Here is a 19,535-nt window from a genome sequence, read left to right as displayed (position 1 = left end):
CGTGGTATGGCCAACATGCAGTGATTATTTATATATATTTCGTTTATAAACTTAAGTTTTATAAGTATTTAGTTAATAATTAGATAGGTACGATAAAAATGAATGTTTTATTTTTCCCCTGGCTGTTCTGTTTATTCATGTTCTGTTTTGTTCGATTACTTCAAATTGCATTGGCAGATTCTCAGTCTGGCCAAACCGTCTGCCAAAAAGTCACATTTGAGTCGTTCCCTGGAGTTGTGACCGAATTGAAACAATTCCTATTTTTGGGTACGATCATGTCGAAGATTATCGAGAACATACGAAAATATCCGAATTAACCTTGAGCTTCTAAAAGTGGCCGCGCGAGCGTGTCCCATCAAGCGTTTGACATAAAAATACAATTGACGTTTACACAATGATGGGGCTTGACTTTATTAATTATTTTAATAGACAATAATACTTCGGTGAAAGCTGCATTATTCTTTTTTATTTATATAGTGCAATACTGATACATTTAAAGATTAATACATCTGTTTACTTGACACTGACATGCTTATTTATAAAGATTTAGATAATATTATTTAACAATATTATTATAATGCTGTGGTGATTGACAGTGAAATAACAATGTCTCTATCAGTACTAGTAAAATATAACGATTATAAACAGAAACTTGGTACACACTCAGCGGGCGGCGAAAATTTTATTAGAAATATATTTTCTTCAATTACGTAAGGAGTTTATGATAATATATACTACGTTGCGACATTTATCACAGAGCGGCAAATGAAAGAATTAAAGCGAAATATACAAGTATCATCTATATTCATATTTGATACCTACCTTAATTTAATATACTAAAACCGATAGCCAACATTATAACGCAATTCGATAAGCATTTCATGTAACAACTACTAGTTATAATCGTCGTAATTTAATAAGATGCCCGTAGCTTAATTGGAAAAGCATACTGGCGCGAATTTAGCAGATACAGGTTCAAGTCCCGTCGAGTGTCGTATTTTTTTCTACAAAATGATTTTTTCTAGTGTGTATATGCATGAGATGTTTTCAAAGTATGTATATTCAATAAGTATAATGATATATTATTCTCAAATCTTGTGTCTGATTCGTTGATTAAAAAAATAGTTTATTACGTATGTTGTATTTATATTTGGTTGCCGTAGTGTACGGATCTATCAATTTACGTAATTTGAAGCTTTTTATAACATAAATATGTCTAAAACGATCATGAGTGATGTTAGAATTATTACTAGTAAAATTTTGGTTTATTGCGAAGAATTCGCTTCTAAAAGGGGAGCCTATAATTGCATTATTTAAGCATGCCTCTAGCACGCGTTGCCGCCATGATAGGTACGTCACTGAGAAGTCTTCTATATGCGACTACTGTGACTTCCTGTTATCGCCGATTTCTTTTTGTCGGACAGTACTGTGCGTTATACGCAAGAAACACAACTTCACATAGCTGAATAATACACACTCTCTTTATATCAGTTTTTCCCAAACTTTCGACATCTGTGTACCCCTTCTATAATCTTCTTAACACTGAGTACCCCTTGTCAAAAAAAGTTGCATATACTTTAACAACAATAAAAATATATTTAATTTTCCTTTTTTAGTACATACACAAAATAATAATAAACGAAAAATAAAATTCATTCATAATAAAATATAAATAAAAGTTATATTATAAATAACATTCATTATTATTAATGAGACGAATGAAATTGATTATGTTGAGACAGATCATCATAATTTGGTTCCTTGGTTGATAATTTTAATCTGAGATGCGGTTCCACATCCGAAAGCCTGTTCCTTTTTTGACTTAATGTCTACAAAATGCTGAAAAAGCAACTTCACATAGATAATAGAAGTTGGAAAAGGCAAGATCTATTTCAGAACTTTCTCTGTTAAAACTGGATACAAATGTTGCATTTACAACCAGAATGACGTTAAAGTACACTCCTTGTATTTATTTTTCAAGAATCCGTCTGAAGCTAACTCCAACAATTGCTCTTCTTCCGTATGCGATAAACCTTCTAGCATGGGTTTTGTATTGATGTCGTATTAATTCTTGTTGTAACCAGACGGTGCAGCGCGTACCCCCACCAAACTCTTCCTGTACCCCAGGGGGTGCGCGTACCACACTTTGGCAAATACTGTATTACTCTGAGGTTTGAAGCGAAGAATATTGTTCAGTTATAAATTAATGTGCCAGGTGAATATAATTTCACTGTCTGTACTGTATGTCAAAAACAATTTCACTGAAAATTACATCGTCGCTAATGGCTTGTTATTAAAAATATTAATTCACAATAATTATCAATAACTGGTTATGGAATCTGGTTTAAACCACCAACTGTCAACCTAAATCATGTCGCCTCACAACAAACTTCTGATAAATAGAAAACTGTTTTATCTTTCGAGAAAACAAATAAATATGATCTTAACTTACTTATCGTGGCATTAAAATAAGTACTTAAGTATTATATTAAATTTATAACTATTATATATAGTTATCTGCAAAATATCTTTTATTATAAAAATCGTTGCACTGGGTAGTGGACGCTGAGCTGCATCCAAGATTTTTTCTCATAAACAACCCTGTTTACAAGTTTTGTAAGGGTAAAATATTTTTTTAAATTATCAGTTATCATAAATGTGTGTACAACAGTGACGAAGGGTGGAGGTAGGCTATTAAGATCTGACATAAATCGTGCAACACTAAGCTTTGTCAGTAAAACGTATTTGTTTTCATTGAACTAAGACTACAATGTTTATAGATATGTTAGTTTTTAAAATTCAATTACACCATGCCTAATCCAAGCCATAGAATATATTAGTCAACAAAATATTCGTTTATCTATATAATGTCTAAAATCATGCTATTAGATCATATATAATTTTAAATATTTTATAGATACAAGAATTTTTATCGATTATGGTTTGGTTTAGGTAACGCCATCTGTAATAATTATAATATGTATTCATAATTCATCGAAAACAAATATAATTATATGACTGAAAAAGTGAACACTATTTTTGTCGGATCGCCCGTAGCATACCTAAACTATTATGGCTTGGTTTAGGCAGGGTTTAATTGAATTTAAAAACTAGCCAGCACCATTTGCAAATTTGTATTCTTAATTCAATGAAAACAAATAAGTATGACTGAAAAGGTTTAGTGTGCACTATTTATGTCGAATATTAACAGCCTACCTCCACTCTTCGCCGTCGGTGTACAAAACAACCTCGATATAACGGACTAAAGCGGGTGAGGGGGTGTCCTTTAAAGCCGAAATTCCGTTATATAAAAACACAAATATTAACCTGTGTATTCGTCTTCGGATGATAATAAATATCCAGACACACCCGTTGTGGAGTGACGTTAAAGTTCGATGTCTACGCGCTTACTTGGTTATATGTAAATTGTACATAAAACATTTCACCGTGGCACAGTTCGCCGTGAGCTTTCTTATCGGAAAGAGATGACCGTATACTATACGGTCGTCAATTTTATTAGATTCAATATGAACATTAATTAAATCTTCATAGCTAATTTTCGCAAAATTCATGAAAGCAAGAATGAAAACCTAACCCAACAAATTTAATAATCCAGTATATCGGCTATTTTCAAAATTTGTTTGCTGCTGGCGTCCTGTAAAGTGTAAACCGATTAGAACCGTGTTTTATTCACCTAGACATGAATGTTATGTCAGTACTATACCTCCCAAAGAGGTTGGATGGTCTTTAATATACGGTCATATAATATTTTCCGGATAATAGTTTCCGGACGCGCGCTTGCTTTCAGTAATCCTACTTTGAAAAAAGAATCAGGTTTTGTTTGTACTTTTGAAGTCTGCTATTTTTGAAGTTATACTTCTTTTGGCACGTTTGGGAAGTCAGATCAGAGTGTATTTTTGGCGTGTGACATGTAACACATAATTTATTTTTTCACACGAAAAAAAACGTACTTGATTGGATTCGAACCACCGATTGTTCGGTTATCAGCCGAACGCACTACCTTTACGCCACAGTATGATACTGCAATCGTGACGATTATACAGTATAATATTATAGTTTAGAATTGTTCCGTTGCCTAGGCAGCGAATTTATTATTGTCGGCCATCTTCAATTCCTTACGTAAACAAACGTTTAAACGTCTGTTAGTAATATAAGTTAAAGTGTATAAAAATAAACCAACGGCGTTCCAATAAGCGGTCCTTTTTCTTGAGTGTGTAATTTAACAAGATAATTAAGAGCTAGTCAAAGTATCTAGTTTATCACAAGTTTTGTTTTTGTTATGTTACGCCAAAGAAGTATAACTTGTAACGCGCGTACATAAGTACACACACCGATTTTTTTTATAATGAAATTTACTCTCTAAAATTACAAAAATGCGTGTAATATAGTTGAATTTCGTTATCTGACGAATACATTGTCAATAATAATGTCATTAGATGATCAAGATGCGATCTGTTCACTGATAACTTTGTTGTTGGGTGTGTTGTTTCTTCTTCCTTGCTATCTCGAATTCTTATACGAGAGGTATGGCGTGATGTCATGCGCAGAACATTGTTTACAAGCGACGATACTGGGATTTAAACATGTATATTATGCTCCTTTCACATTATACTGTTTTGACCGTACGGCAAAAAATCGAACGGCGACATTCTTTCAGTGGCGTAAAGAAGAGCATGGCCCAATTCACATTACACGGCGACGATTTAAAACCAAAACGGTTCCGTATAGCAGCCGTCTATTATCACTATATTCACGGCGCCCGGACGACTCAGTGGTGTACGTGACCTAATGCACGCTTTCACATTAGACGATTTAAAATCGACAACACTCAACTACAAACTGAGCTTGTGACGGAAAATACCAGGGAACTCAGAAATAATGGGAACTGAAATTCAAAACGGGTAAGGCGATAGCAGGTAACCGACTCGAGTAAGGAAGAATCCGTGTTAAACTTCCACACGTGTCAAGAATACGTTTTACGTCAAATACTCAAAACTGCTCTCGGTTTATGCATTTACGCTCTTTTAATGTTGGTGTATTACACACACTATTGCACGTGCATAATGCGTGCTTCATTTTCGTAGGACACTCATACATTCAAAACCCGGCATCAACATGCGGCGTATTGAATATAGCCTATCAGAATTCTATTTATTATCTGTTCTGTGGAAAAAACCGTGCATCAACCGTATAGTGTGAACTTGTTGCCGATTTGGATGTTTACAGTTCGATTTTTTCCGTACGGTTATAACCCAATAGTGTGAAATAAGGACTACACGTTGTTTTTAACAATTTTCACATTTCACCAGATATTTTGTCCGTTATATCGAGGCTTTACTCTAATAGTTTAAGCATTATCATATTTTGTCAATTGAGTTTATGCTATCCGGAATAAATTCTACTCTCTCGTATGGATACGGTAATTTTTTCTTTGGTCAAGTGCTTTCATACATACTAAGCAGGTAAGTACATAATATTATGAGTCTCCTAGAATCATATCTCACATTCTCCAAAAATCAAGTTTTGACTAAATCGCAAAAAAACACACTTGCACACTATTTATTATCAATGAATGGTATTGTTTTATTTGATTCGCTGATGAGTAGATAATGACTTTTTAATTAGCACATTTAAAATGCACGTCAATTACATCGATCGGCCGCCTGGCCATTACGCGCATGTGCGTCTTCAGCGTCCAAAGTATTAATATGTAAAATTCGCCATAACAGTGTGAGAAAGACATAGATTCCCGGTTGGTTAGAGATAGGGATTGCAATACCGGTATTTCGAAACCGGTATTCAATTATTCATCGATACCGAAATACCGGTTTCAAAAATACAAAATAGCGGTATTTTCGGTATTAAGAAAGCATACACATTAATGTTTTTTGAAAAATTGAATTAATATTTTTGAATTTCTTATTGTTGTTTATAACTTTCAATTATAAGTGATATGTTATAGGCTTATTGAATAAATCGGACATTGCGTTGCGATGCGCTTAGGTACTAGGACTCCCGTTACTGTACAGTCACCTTAGGTTACTCAGCCTATTAAACCGCAAATATGCCAGTTAATATGCACTTTGGCATTTTCATATTTCAGCAATTCCTTGAATCATCAATATTACATCTAATAAAAATGTTATTATTTTCAAAATCGATTATATTATCCAGTAAATACATATAATTTGTGGATATCCGTCAGATTTTATTTATCTACCTATCACTGCATACAGAGCATCGCATTATATTACAACAAAAGAGATATGTCTAAAAGTATATGCGTCAAAGAGAGACATACTCAATAATTGTGAGAAAGTGATATTAATAGAAATGCAAGTGTTGATTGATGCCTTTTTGATCATTTTATAGATAAAATAATTACAAGATAAAAAGAACTTTTTATGTACAACGTTTTTAAATTTACTGTTGAATTATTATGCTCAATATGTTCAAACTTGTACTTGATATGAAGTAAATAAAAAACAAATATAAAAATACTGAATACCTACTGAAATGTCATTTATATTTCCATAGTAATGTACGTATATATTAATAATTTCGTTGCTAGGACCACATAGTGGATTGGATTACGGATTTCTTCCGAAATAACTTTTAATACAAAACAGAATTAACTGAAAATGAATTCAATTCTACTCAAAGATGGCTAAAAGTATTAAAAGAATGCATTGGCACCGTGTTCTGATATATTCTAAAAGTTTAAAATGTCTAGCTAGTCGGGAAGTTAGCTAAAAATCGATTGCAAGATTTGTACCGGATAAACAACCACCGGACAAATAAGAATACGAGCTAATAAAAACGTTGTAAAATAGCAAATAATGATGAAACCTTATTGAACTTATTTATGTTACCAAAATATGCACTGTCCTTTTACGTACTGTAATATTGTCAAAGGTGACATCACCGAAACGGACGGAATTTATTAGCGTCGTAAAGGGGAGGTTAAGTCATTTCACTCATGCCCTGTTTACAATATCCCATTTCTAATTAGTTTTCTTCTCTTTATTCAACAGGTGGAATCCTCTACATTGAAGAAAACTGACATATTTAATAGAAAATTATATTAATATTAATTGATAGCAATTGTTTAAAAATGGACGTATACCAATCATCAATGGTAAACGAAAACCAATACAAAAACTCATCTGGACCAATCCCAATCAAATGCAAAAGTAGTGACAATCTACTACATAATAAAAACCTGCATAACTTGTCGTCCAACGTGGGGTCCTATGATCGCCCGGCGGAGTGCATCAAACCGGCGAAAACAGTAGACACCCTGGACGAGCTGATCAAAGAACTTCACAGAATCTTCGAGTCAGACCATATCGACGTGGAGTACGTCAGCCAGCTGATGCTGAGTTACAAGTCGAATCCTGCCGAATGGAAGAAGTTTGCCAAATGTGACAGATTTAGGTAAGATATTTTATTACTAATTTAAGGTATACAAAATAATTATTGTGATGATAAGACAAGTGTTATAAAACTGGCAAACTCATGCGTCTTCTCCCTATCTCCGTCTCTCCCAGACAGTTACGTGTATGTTCTGTTGGTCTGTCTTTGTTTTCATGTTTCAGCGCGTCTATTCTATAATACACAAGACTGCTTTTCGCCCACTACGACAGCTATCTAGGGTAGGTTTGTATCAAAATATTAGCACTTATTGTAACGATTACAATAAATTAGTTGTAATTGTTACAATAAGTGCTATGTTTTAACAGTACCTCTCTTGGCTGTGTTAACTTTAGAGCGAGATATACATTTTTGACTATTAGTTAGTTTGACGGTTTACTTATTGTAACAATTATAATACCTCAATACAAAAATATGATAAAGTGATAATATTTATCACTTTAGCTGTCGATAAGTATAGAATAGACCCACAGACTAAAATTATGGTTTTGCCCACATGGCGCGTGTTTCGCTGCGATTCGCCGCAAGTGAATGTGGACACCTCAATGAGATCACATGTACCTCAATCGCGCGCGACGGTCGTCACGGTGCAAGTGCTTGTGGACGGCTCAATGAGGTCACATGTACCTAGAATGCGCGCGAATCAAAACGCACTAGTCAAAACGCGCCATGTGGACAAGGCCTATTTATCTACCTTTATCAACCTGGCGGAGTTTCGTGACTTTGTTGAGCACGCCATCGCTGAAATCATGAACTTGTCAAGTGGCGACGCTTACCTAATGGTTTTAATTTAAAATCAATATAATTGGCCTTTTTGGCGACCATGTTGGACGGTCTGATGGGCCCAACAGCTGATTGAATTGACCTGGACCGCTTATCACTTTCCGTACACAATTTAGGACGGGTGACAAGACCAAACCCATAGAGCCTGACAGCGAAGCCAGCATGTCCAGTCAAGAATTGACTTGTGTAATGGTCTGGAGTGAAAGCGGTTGAAATTTATCGGTTTTATTTTATTTTTATCGTGGGGGTCTCAAAACCAGTCGGCGTCTCGAGACTCCAAGTCCTTAAACCTGGCACTGCCCATTGCTCAACGTGCAGATTTTAACATTTGTTTTAGAGCGACCTGTTTTTATCTTTTATTTCTTTTGCGATGTTTTTCTGCTTGGCATGATCTTAACTACATCGTCAATATTTTGAAAGGTCAAGTTTAATTATAGTTTAAATTTTTTGAATATTGCATAATATTATGGATTAAAAATAAACCTCTGCATAAATTAAAAAGGCAGCTGTTGCACCTGCATCTGTCTGCATCTAAAAATGCAATAAGACGAATGAGAGCAAAATAACATAATATCCTTCAATACATTCTTGCAACAAAACCGGCTAATAAAAACAATGAAAAAACATCGAATCTCTTAGGTAAGGCCGCGTTCACACTCGAAAATAACCATCTCTATATTCGTATGGTGTGCCCACACTATTTCAGAGTTATTTAATGCAAAATATACATATATGAACCGCCACAGCGCATCTATTCTATACACAAGACTGCTATCGGCAGCTATCGAGGGTAGTTTTTCATTTTTTTGTATCGAATTATTAGCACTTATTGTAATAATAATTACAATAAGTTAGTTGTACTTGTTACAATGAGTGCTATGTTTTAACAGCACCTCTTTTGTCCGTGTTATATTTTAGAGCGAGATAGACAGTTTTGTCAGTGTTTATACTTGTAATTGTTACAATAAGTGCTGATACTTCGTCACAAAAAATGAATAACTACCCTAGATAGCTGCCGATAGCGGCCTATAGCAGTTTTGTGTATAGAATAAATGCGCAGGAACTAAAAAATACAAATTATTTAGGTGAATAAAATAACACTTCTTATTTTTCTTCGTGACTTGTTCTTATGACTGAGGATCATGTCCTGGATGATTAGACTGTTGAAAAACCTTCTTAAAAGGTCTCCCATTCTTCTCGGCATTCATCAGTGGGAGTAGCCTATCTAGGCGTATACCGTGGCGTAACGAACGTTAGGCGCTCTTCAAAGTTGTGCCGAAAGTGTCCTAGGAGCAACTTCCCAAGATCTTGGTCGGCGTGCACTAGAGTGTGCGTGATTCCTACTTCGATATAATGTATAACGGTCAATTCTCGATGAGAAAAGACCTCGCTAGCCGTAACATTTATGATGTTGTGCAATCATTAGGGGAACCCAATGTTTGCTGTACTATTCGGACGCAGCATATCTAAAAGACAAGACAGCGCTTACGACATAAAGGACACTACCGATCCTAATAATTTTGACCGTTAAGAGCGTACATAAGTGAAACGGAAAATAATTTTCAACTGTGTGTAGAACGAAATTTCAGCCGCGTTGCAATTCGGAGAACGATAGCCGACCTGTTTGCACGTCAATTTGTTTTGTGGTGGCGTCGGAGGAATATATTCTTAAATCGTGTAAAGATGACTAAAAAATGTTCCGCATGTACTTGAAAAAGAAGACATTTCAATGAATATACTATTATTAATACGAATATAATAATAAACATAACATAAAAAGGACGCATGTTGAATTTTTATGACAAATTATATTTCGTTCGGCTCGCGTCATTTGCATAATCCGGGCATCGCCTAGTCACGATCTTTTTAGACCATGCCTCAGCTGAAGTATAGCCTTAAGCTCTGTCAGCTTGACCTGATACAAAGAATCCGACACATGGGTATGTAGCGAATCGCAAAATGCCAATAGCATCATCTTGCCCATAGGATGGTGTACGTGATTCCATAGTAATTCTAGACTACACTAGCGTCGACATCGACGATGTCTATAATATTCATTTCCGATCGCGCTTTTTTCTCGGCGATACTTTTGCCGAGAAATCGGCCAATTTCGAAAGTGACCTACCATAATTATTTTCCGAGAGATAAAAAATACAGTCAATCAATTTTAATGACAATCTACTGCTGCCTGAGGAATGTCAAACGATTATTCCACGCAGTGGAGTAGTTAAACCCCCTGTGTAACGATGTATATTAACATATTTTCATAAACATCGTCAAAAACAATCAGCAAGTCAAAACCTGAACAAAAACTAACCATAAGTCCGAGTAAGAAAGCATTCAGCAGCTGGTGTGTAATCTCCGAAATGTATTTATTTAAGAAAACCAATTACTGTGGACAATGGCCCCACAAGGGGGGGGGCTGACAGGGCTCTAGCCTGGGGGCCCGGGCTCAGGAAGGGCAGGCGTGGCGAGCCGACCAAATAAGTGAGATAAACACAAATTTGCTCTAATAGTAAAAAAAGTCGCCTGCGGCGCAATTTTGATATAATATTAATAATTAAAACTATTTGATTGTACGATACATTTTTTTACTGTGTTGATACTCGACAACTCCATCATTCAAATGGATGTAGTCGTACATATTAAAAATATAAACAATCGTTAAAAATACACTATTTGGATAACGCTACTGCAGCGCGTCACGCTGACTTATCCTTAGCGATAGGTAGGGGGGGGGGGGTCGCCAAACATCCTAGCCAGGGGCCCCGCTTCACGATATGTGGGCCATGCTGTGGACATAAGAAATCTAAATTCAAGACGTACACAACATGAGCTTTACATTATAAAAAATATTACCCTACAAGAGAGAAGAGAATACATAATATAATAATAATACTTACTTAAAAAAATAGAATAAAAATAAAAACATACTTAAGTACAATTAACCAAAAGTTAATAAAAATTAATCAAAAATTAATAAAGTTAATTAAAATTAAGTAAAATAATCAGAAAAATAAAATTTTGAAAACAAAAAACATAGCACAATTTTATACAGCTAAATAAAATTTGGAATACAAAATACATATCACGTCACCGAAAATATCTACGTCTTTGTATTCTTAGTTCAATGAAAATAAATAAGTAGGTATGACTGTCAAAGTTTAGTGTGCACTATTTATATCGGATATCCACAGCTTACCTCCACCCTTCGCCACTGATACAATATATATATATATATACAAGGATGCCAATGACATGATAAAATTAAGAAGATGGAATCAGCATGATCCCGGACTGAAAGAGTTAACTGCTTGGCCACAAGAATTACCATTAATAACACCCTTTTGAGGCATTCGACGCAAATCAGGTTGCTATAAAAATAAATATACATAGAGATATTCGCCGTAACTGTGTAAGATTGTATATGTCCAGCTACTGGAATAACTATGTTGCCAGTGACGTCCCTAGATAAAATGCCGCCCCTAGCCAGCGCCAAAATGCCGCCTCATTTTTTTAATACAGTATTTTTATCATCCTTTCGTATGTCCAATATCTAAGAAATGTGTTGTATGGATACATTACTAACAAAATATCAGACTTCTTATTCGCAAATCTCCACGTGTCGTTTCTGGTCATCAAGGATGTCGAAGGGCAACGGAAGTAAACTAGATATCGCGAACCCGATAAAAGCAGTGAGCTGATTTTTTCAATGGAAAGATATTTTCGTTATCACTAATCTTAGGTAGCTATTTTTAATATTCTAAATGATTCTCCTCGATTTGCCGCCCTTCGAGTAACTGCCGCCGCCAAGCGACGCTCAATCTGCCTACCCCCACGGGATGTCACTGTATGTTGCCATATAAAAGTTACTTAGTTAATGTAGATACGTATTTTTTATCATTTGAAATGATAAGTAAATTTCACATGATAGTTATTATCTAAATAATAGGAGATATTACATTCGATGTCATCCCGGTCAAAAATAACCGAATTTCGTTAGTGTTTTGCCAGTTTAAATATTATAGTTAAGCGGCCTTCGTGGTGCAGTGCGTAAAGCGCTCGCATTCCATCCGAGAGCTCCAGGTTCGATTCGCGGTAAGGACACAATATATTTATATGATTTTCTCAAAGCCTGGTGGATTGTTCCACTTATATTACTAAATTTACTACTGAGTTGCCAGAGTTAAATTAGAATTTTGTTTCAAATTCAGTACTTTACTGACAAAATTTTGAATTTAATTTGTAAAAGACATTTCACTTAAAAAATGATCTAAATTACGCTCAAAAAATCTATGGTTTCGTTAGTAGGGCTTCCTGTCCGGTAGACCACCCGGAGTTTATCACTTGTGTGCAAAATAACATAGCCATTACATAATATACCTATGCAAAGGTTGATTGGCGTTATCGTGAAAGTATTAGTCAGTTTATATAATGAAGTAGGCAGTTTTCAGATGTCAAGGATAAACACCACATAACTTCGGAATATACCTAGCTTTTTTTTTGCATATTTCTTAAGAAGTTAGGCTTTAAATTTTAAATAATCGCCTAGTAGTAATCTTCACCTCTGTTGTAGTGAGTGCAATAGTGTTTTTTTCTTGAGGTGTGGTGCATAGCCATGGGCTACATGCCGGTTCAGATTAGTCGTGTAATTTGGTAGAGTGGCGAGTAATTTAGTAACTAAACATGTATGAACAGAGAAATAATTTAGTCGAGTAATTTAGTAAAATCATTTAGTCGAGTCAATCCATTTTGTTCTATTTTTTCGGTCGAGTAGCGGCCCCTACCACCTCTCACTAAATACCAAACAAGCCTGAACACGTTATCTTTAGTCAAGTTCATTAGTTATCGTAGAATTTCTTCCTCCAATTCTTTTAATATACCTAGCCATTATAAATGAAATTATTAACTTATTTATTTTTTGAAAATACATAATTTGAAAACACTTCTGAGAAGTAGTATAAAAAGTATTTTCAAATTATGTATGTTCAATAAAAAGAATGGTACATTCTTAAATCTTGTAAATTATTTGTTGAATAAAAAATAATTAATTAATTATTTTTTGCTTTGTTACGCTGTGCTCAGTTCATTTTGACACGTCAATAGGTGCGTACTGACTCGCGTGGTCGCGAGGCAGCTTGGTGATAGAAAATATACCTAAAAACCTCGTGAGGCAAAATGCTCAGTCAGTCAGTACGCGACTCGCCCGAGCATTGCCACAACCGATCCAATCGTTGTCGGTTTATCGATGCTCAAAAGTGCTGCGCGCGGCTGCCTCGCGTGACGTTAATTTTGTTGCTGCGCATCGATTTTCGCAAAGCAAATACCCGAGGCTGCTTGCTCAGTCAGTACGCGCGTATTCACTTCATTGGTAACAAAATTACTCGCCACTCGACTAATCCGAACCGGCCTTACGGAATCAACGATTGCAATAATGCACCGTATTGTGAGAACATGTTATCATGACGTAATGAAGGCTCGATGTCTTATTGGTTGAATCCAAATGAAGAATGGAGAGCTCCGCGATTGTAGATTTAGAGATTGGAGATGGCCACTATTAATAAAATAATTGCTATCATGACTTAGAAGTAATTTATTTTAAAAAACCTTTTAATATTAATGTTTTATTTATTTCTCCAGATACACAAGAAACCTAGTGGACTCTGGCAACGGAAAATTCAACCTGATGGTCCTGTGCTGGGGGGAGGGTCACGCGTCTCCGATCCACGACCACGCGGATGCCCACTGCTTCATGAAGATGTTGAAAGGAGAACTCGAAGAAGTCAGGTTCGAATATAACACTTATATAGAAACCTAGATTAATTTTATAATATATCAAGACATCTGTCAATCCTTAAGGCGAAATGCAATACTCCTGTAATACTACTAGAGGAATCTATCGACATACATAAACGTAATTTACACTGTAAAGTGCTTTAAAATATAATCAATGCCTATCTAAAAAAAAAATGTCAAAAAATTGAAAAGAGTACCTACTTTGAAAATTCATTAATATTTGATCAATCAGCATCTCATGTAACAGATGTCAGCATTCTTACCTTTGATCAGTGGTGAATTTAGGGACACTGGTTGGTTTTGAGCCCCCTACGATAAAGCCTAAAATAAAAAACATAAATTTGAACTACAAACGTATCTAGTAAAAATAACCGAATATTTTTAATATAGTTTGGAGAAACTTAATATGCAGTAAACACCTATTTCTACAAACAATAATAAGATTTTGTGTTGTTTTGTTACAAAGTTTTTATGTGATCATAATATTATGGACCCCCACCCACCATAACACCCACGGTGGCCGCACGGCTTAAGTGTTGGACTATAACGCCGAGGGTCCCAGGTTCGAATCCTGGGTCTGGCAAGTACACATCGCACCCCCAGTAAGATACTGTAGTAAGTCAAAATTTGGCATTTTGCAGGAGAGCCATTTGAAGTTTCAAATATTCTTTGTAAATACAGGAAAAGTCTGAATGTAAAAATTATTACTCATTTTTATGGAAAAACATAATCTATTTTCAATTGTATTCATCATTTTTCTCTAAAACATATACAAACGGAGATATTTGAATATTTCTGAGTTACGACTGTATTTTATTAGGATATTTGACAATTTCATGGTCAAATTTGAATCAACTCAATACTTTCTATGTAAATTTCCCTACCATCACTCTAATAATTTCAACTAATTTGTTGGGCACTGTAAAGGAAGGTTTTCAAAATATTAAGTTATGGTACAATCTTTAAAGATTTATTGAAAAAAAAAGAAAAATACAATTATTAGTTCAAAAAAACAATAAAATAATTAATTATTTAATTTAATGAGAAAATAAAATTTTTACATACGATTTTTAATTTTTAAACATCACTTGGAAGAGAAGCAAAAAAATCATAATAAAATTCACGATGTTTAGCGGTGCAGAGGAAAGCAACTCCTTCTTTTTAATTGTCGTTATTTTTGGCCTCTCTTGATATGCTTTGGATAAATTGAGACCATCTATTGGTAACGGTTTACCTATTTGCTGTTGTCGAACATTCAATTTCCTACATTCTTCATGATAACTGGTTTTAAAAAAAATAATGTATGGATAGTCTCTGTCTACTTTTATAACTTTAATTTTCTGCCACAAAACTTTTTCTCCATTTTCATCCGTGTTGTAATTTTTACCGATTTGATCTGCTAGTTTTTTCATGTTGAGAAAATTATTTGTCGTCATGGGTTTAACTATGTATGGTTGTCCTGTTTTCTTACTTGTTTGTACAATGGTAATCATTTGGCTGGACACAAATATTGGTTCAATTTTTTTGAGCCCTAGTCTTCTGCTGCTCAATTGTAGAATGGACGATATCGCCTTCATTTTGTTTATGCCCGGTGACCAAAAACCTATTAGAGATTGTTGTATTTTTTTGTGAATTCCCGGTGGCATATAAATACATTGCAGCAATGTATTTATTTTTATTCTGCCCGGCACAATTATCACTGTAAAAAATAAAATGCTCATTGTGGTGATATTTTTCACATGCATTGTAATCGAGTACACAGCTACCAATTTCATTGGATCCTCATGCAGCTTGACTCTCGTCCCACATGTATCAGTTTGCAATATTTTCAGTGATATTATAGACTGTAAGATTGTACATTGCCAAACTTTCGTTTATAATAGAAAGTTGACACATTTCCGCAAGGAAGCGGTAAAACAGCCTGCAAATCATATACAGCTACATTAATGACACTATTTTGGCCATTAGTTCGGGACTCTGCTACGTCTTTGGTCTTTTCATCCCTTGCCTCTTTTTTCCAGGTTGATGTGTCTCATATTTTTCTTGAAGTTGCTTTTTTTCACCTGGTGAAGAATTATTGTATAGGTCGCATTCAACGCACAAATCTTTTTTAGGCTTAAAGAAGCCAATATTAAATTCGTCATTAAATATGGATGCGTATAATAGTGTTCTTTTCCAAATGGCATATTGCTGTCAGCTTGTTGTTTTTTGTATAACCGATACATTTCAGCAATTGTTAATTTACCATCTAAATACAATTTACACGTCTGTGCACGTAAATAATGTTACTCGATCACTGGAAAAGACTTAATGTGAGCTCTTATATCATTTTTTTAATCATCACCAATTTTTTTGTGATTGCCATGGTGATCTCTTGTTTTCCACGCAGTGGAGCAGTACCTTTAACTCACCCCAAATGTATTGATAAACTATTTTTGCATACTTCTTGTATTTTACTTCCATTTAATTGTTGATAACAAAAATTGTTGCCTCTGCTGCTTCCAGTTTTTTTTGTTTGAATACTTTGGAACAATAATATCCATTCAATTAGTGAGAAAATTACGCTGTATCTTAAGATTTTCTTGTAGTAACAGTGTTACAACAGTATTTTTTTTTAAAGTATTGTTTTAGTTTTTTAGAAAGCTTCTTGTAAAATACTGTCGTAACTTAGTTACAACACTATTTTATTATCTATTTAACAGTTTTCGGAAAGTAATGTACTGTATTAAGTGCTTTCGCTCTGACACTATTTGAGTTTGAGATACGACAGTATTTTATTAAAATAGCAAAAAAAAATACGAATTCAACCACATCCATAACTCGAAAACGCCCATTTCAGACTTACGACAGTATCTTACTGGGGGTGCGACATATTGTTTTTCAATTTGTGTCTGTCAGGGTATGGACCTACTACGTTGAGCAAGTGGCTGACATCCAATTCTCGTAAAAAACAAAAATCTGTTAATACAAACCTCTGCTCTGTGGAGGCCCATATGATCCTATTAGGATCGGGCATGGTCAAAAAAAATAAAATAATATTATTATTATGACATAAATTCTGATTAATAGAAATTTCATGTTTTTTTTGCATATATTGAACATTACCAATTATTAATTTAAGACGTTCACAACATGAACATTAAATACTAAATACAAAAAATATAGGTACCTATGTAGCTGCAGAATAATAGCATATATCTATTATTTATAAAAATATCAAATTACTTTGCAGTAATATATTCCCAGCGAATCCATTTCCAAGTAAACAATTCAGCTAGACCAGCAAGTCGATTGGTGAAATTAGAGACGGTGTATTATTACATCATATCACAACACATTGTACCATTACGGTGTATTAGCTGAATAATCATTTTTCATAGTATTTTCTTAGAACTGTAATAACAAATAATATTTCATTTCGCCACTCAATTTAAAACGCTGACTCTATATTTAGTTTAATATGATTATGTAACAGAATTTAATGTTAATGTACTACCTTGTATTGTATAAATAACGAACAACAATTTATCTCAATGTCACTCGAATCAGAGTACTTAGCTGGTAACTATCATGTATAATATACTATTGTACTGATACGCTGCTAATCAATCTCACCCCGCTACATCGTAGACTTCGTCATTATCATTATCCTCAACCTACACATCGAACACCACACTAGAGTGACCCAACAGGTATATATAAATTAGATATAAGGAAGTACACCGAATGAGCTAAGCAGACCCTATAAAGTATTCTAGCATTGCATAAAATTTGGGTTTAGTATTCCAGGATTCACCTTCCGAAATCATCAATGTCTATGAATATTATATGATATTTATAATTTAACTAGTCAAAATAATCGTAAATAATACATTATTTATAAATGAAAAGCAGTGACGTTCCGCGGGGGTAGATAAAGCATGCATTGTTTATATGCGGTAGATAAAGTAGGGATAATAACAATACCATTTTTGACAACATATTTCGTAGAAAATAGAGTAATGTTCGGTTATCAGGAATACAGCTGAAAACACATTTTGAAAATATCCGATATACTGGATTTCTTGTTAGTTTGGGTTAGTTTAGGTTAGGTTTGGTTAGGTTAACCTAACAAATAATCCAGTTTATCGGTTATTTTCAAAATGTGTTTTCCGCTGTATTCCTGATAACCGAACAGTACCGAAAATAGTTTTTTGTTCGCCTGCGGCGCTGAAAAATATTGGCTGCTCAAATCTTTAGTAGTAATGCATATCAGATGTCTAAAAATGAGGGTGTGGTAAAGCACTGTTAGTTTTTTTTTTTTTATACTGGACAGTAGATCACAGCCTATCTGAATTTGGACATGCCTGAAGCATCACAAGGTGTAGGATCGTAGTAGATGCATTCCATATTTTTTTCTTTAACTTCCCTCTCTGACCACTTTCTTCGCAAATGTATTCTCTCACTCTGTCGTGAGCAGCCCTCGAAATGGAAATCTGTACGAACCGGAACGCTAAATAATTTTCCGAAAATATTAACATAATTTAATGTATATGTATTTTATAAAAATGGTTGTGTTAGATTTTAGTTATTGTATGTCACATTTAGCCCAGATAGTCAAATTAATAATTTGTCCACGAGACGGAGCACTAATTTTGGGATTTCGTGAATCGTAACTCGGTCCGTTTCGAGTCCTGGTCGTGAGGATTATTATTATATCACATATTTTGCAAACATAACTAATATTGTCATATTGTTGATTCGATGGCAATGTAATACGTCATAGATATGACAATAACATGCGTCATAAAAATAACTACGTTAAAAACGCCACTATAAAAAAGCACAGACAAAACAGCCCACAGAAAACTCTTGACTTCAATAAATAAACTATATTTTTGATCATTGTTTGGAGTTTGGACAATAATTATTAGTCTCAGATTGAATGTTAATTGTTTATGTATATACCTACATACCAACCTTTTTATCACGTTTTCGTATTCTTGTTTGTCCGGTATAGATTTTTTCTTGTGTGTCCAGTACAATTTTTTATTGTTTATCCAAGATTTGTATTGGACGATTGAAGGTTTTTAACTAACTTCCCGACTAGCTAGACATTTGAAACTTTTAGAATATATCATAACACGACGACAATGCATTCTTGCAATGCAATACTTTTGGCCATCTTTAAGCAGAATTGAATTCATTTTCAGTTAATTCTGTTGTGTATTTTCAGAAAAAAATCGTTAAAAGTAATGTTTACTACTCACTATTATCCAATTCAATTCAATTCAATTTATTTATTTTTACATATTGTGGACATTACAAATTATAAGTTTAAGACGTTCACAACATGACATTTAGAAACAAAGAAATATAAAACAGTATTACATAAAAAAGAGATTGATCAGAATAGCAACTAAATTATTAATAGATACCTATATACTTGCGTTACTATGGAAATCAATATGAAATGTCAAAATGACATTTCAGTATTGTATAATATTTATTCAGTATTTCTA

At 34.2% G+C, this 19,535-nt stretch overlaps 1 protein-coding gene across 1 annotated transcript in view; it reads left to right on the top strand.

Moving 5' to 3' along the window:
• The window catches only part of LOC147074808 (cysteine dioxygenase type 1), a 57,926-nt gene that overhangs the window by 21,804 nt on the left and 16,587 nt on the right, over window positions 1–19,535 (top strand). The window contains exons 2-3 of the mRNA XM_085942969.1: window positions 7,056–7,458; window positions 13,879–14,025. Coding sequence (XP_085799095.1) covers window positions 7,136–7,458; window positions 13,879–14,025 — 470 coding nt within the window. The 5' untranslated portion in view covers window positions 7,056–7,135. The remainder of the gene's footprint in view (window positions 1–7,055; window positions 7,459–13,878; window positions 14,026–19,535) is intronic.

This window comes from Rhyacophila brunnea, unplaced genomic scaffold (genome assembly GCF_057557595.1).
Source record: "Rhyacophila brunnea isolate RB1 unplaced genomic scaffold, BYU_Rbru_1.0 scaffold_15, whole genome shotgun sequence".
Taxonomy (NCBI): Eukaryota; Metazoa; Arthropoda; class Insecta; order Trichoptera; family Rhyacophilidae; genus Rhyacophila; species Rhyacophila brunnea.
This window is presented reverse-complemented; position numbering and strand designations above follow the sequence as displayed.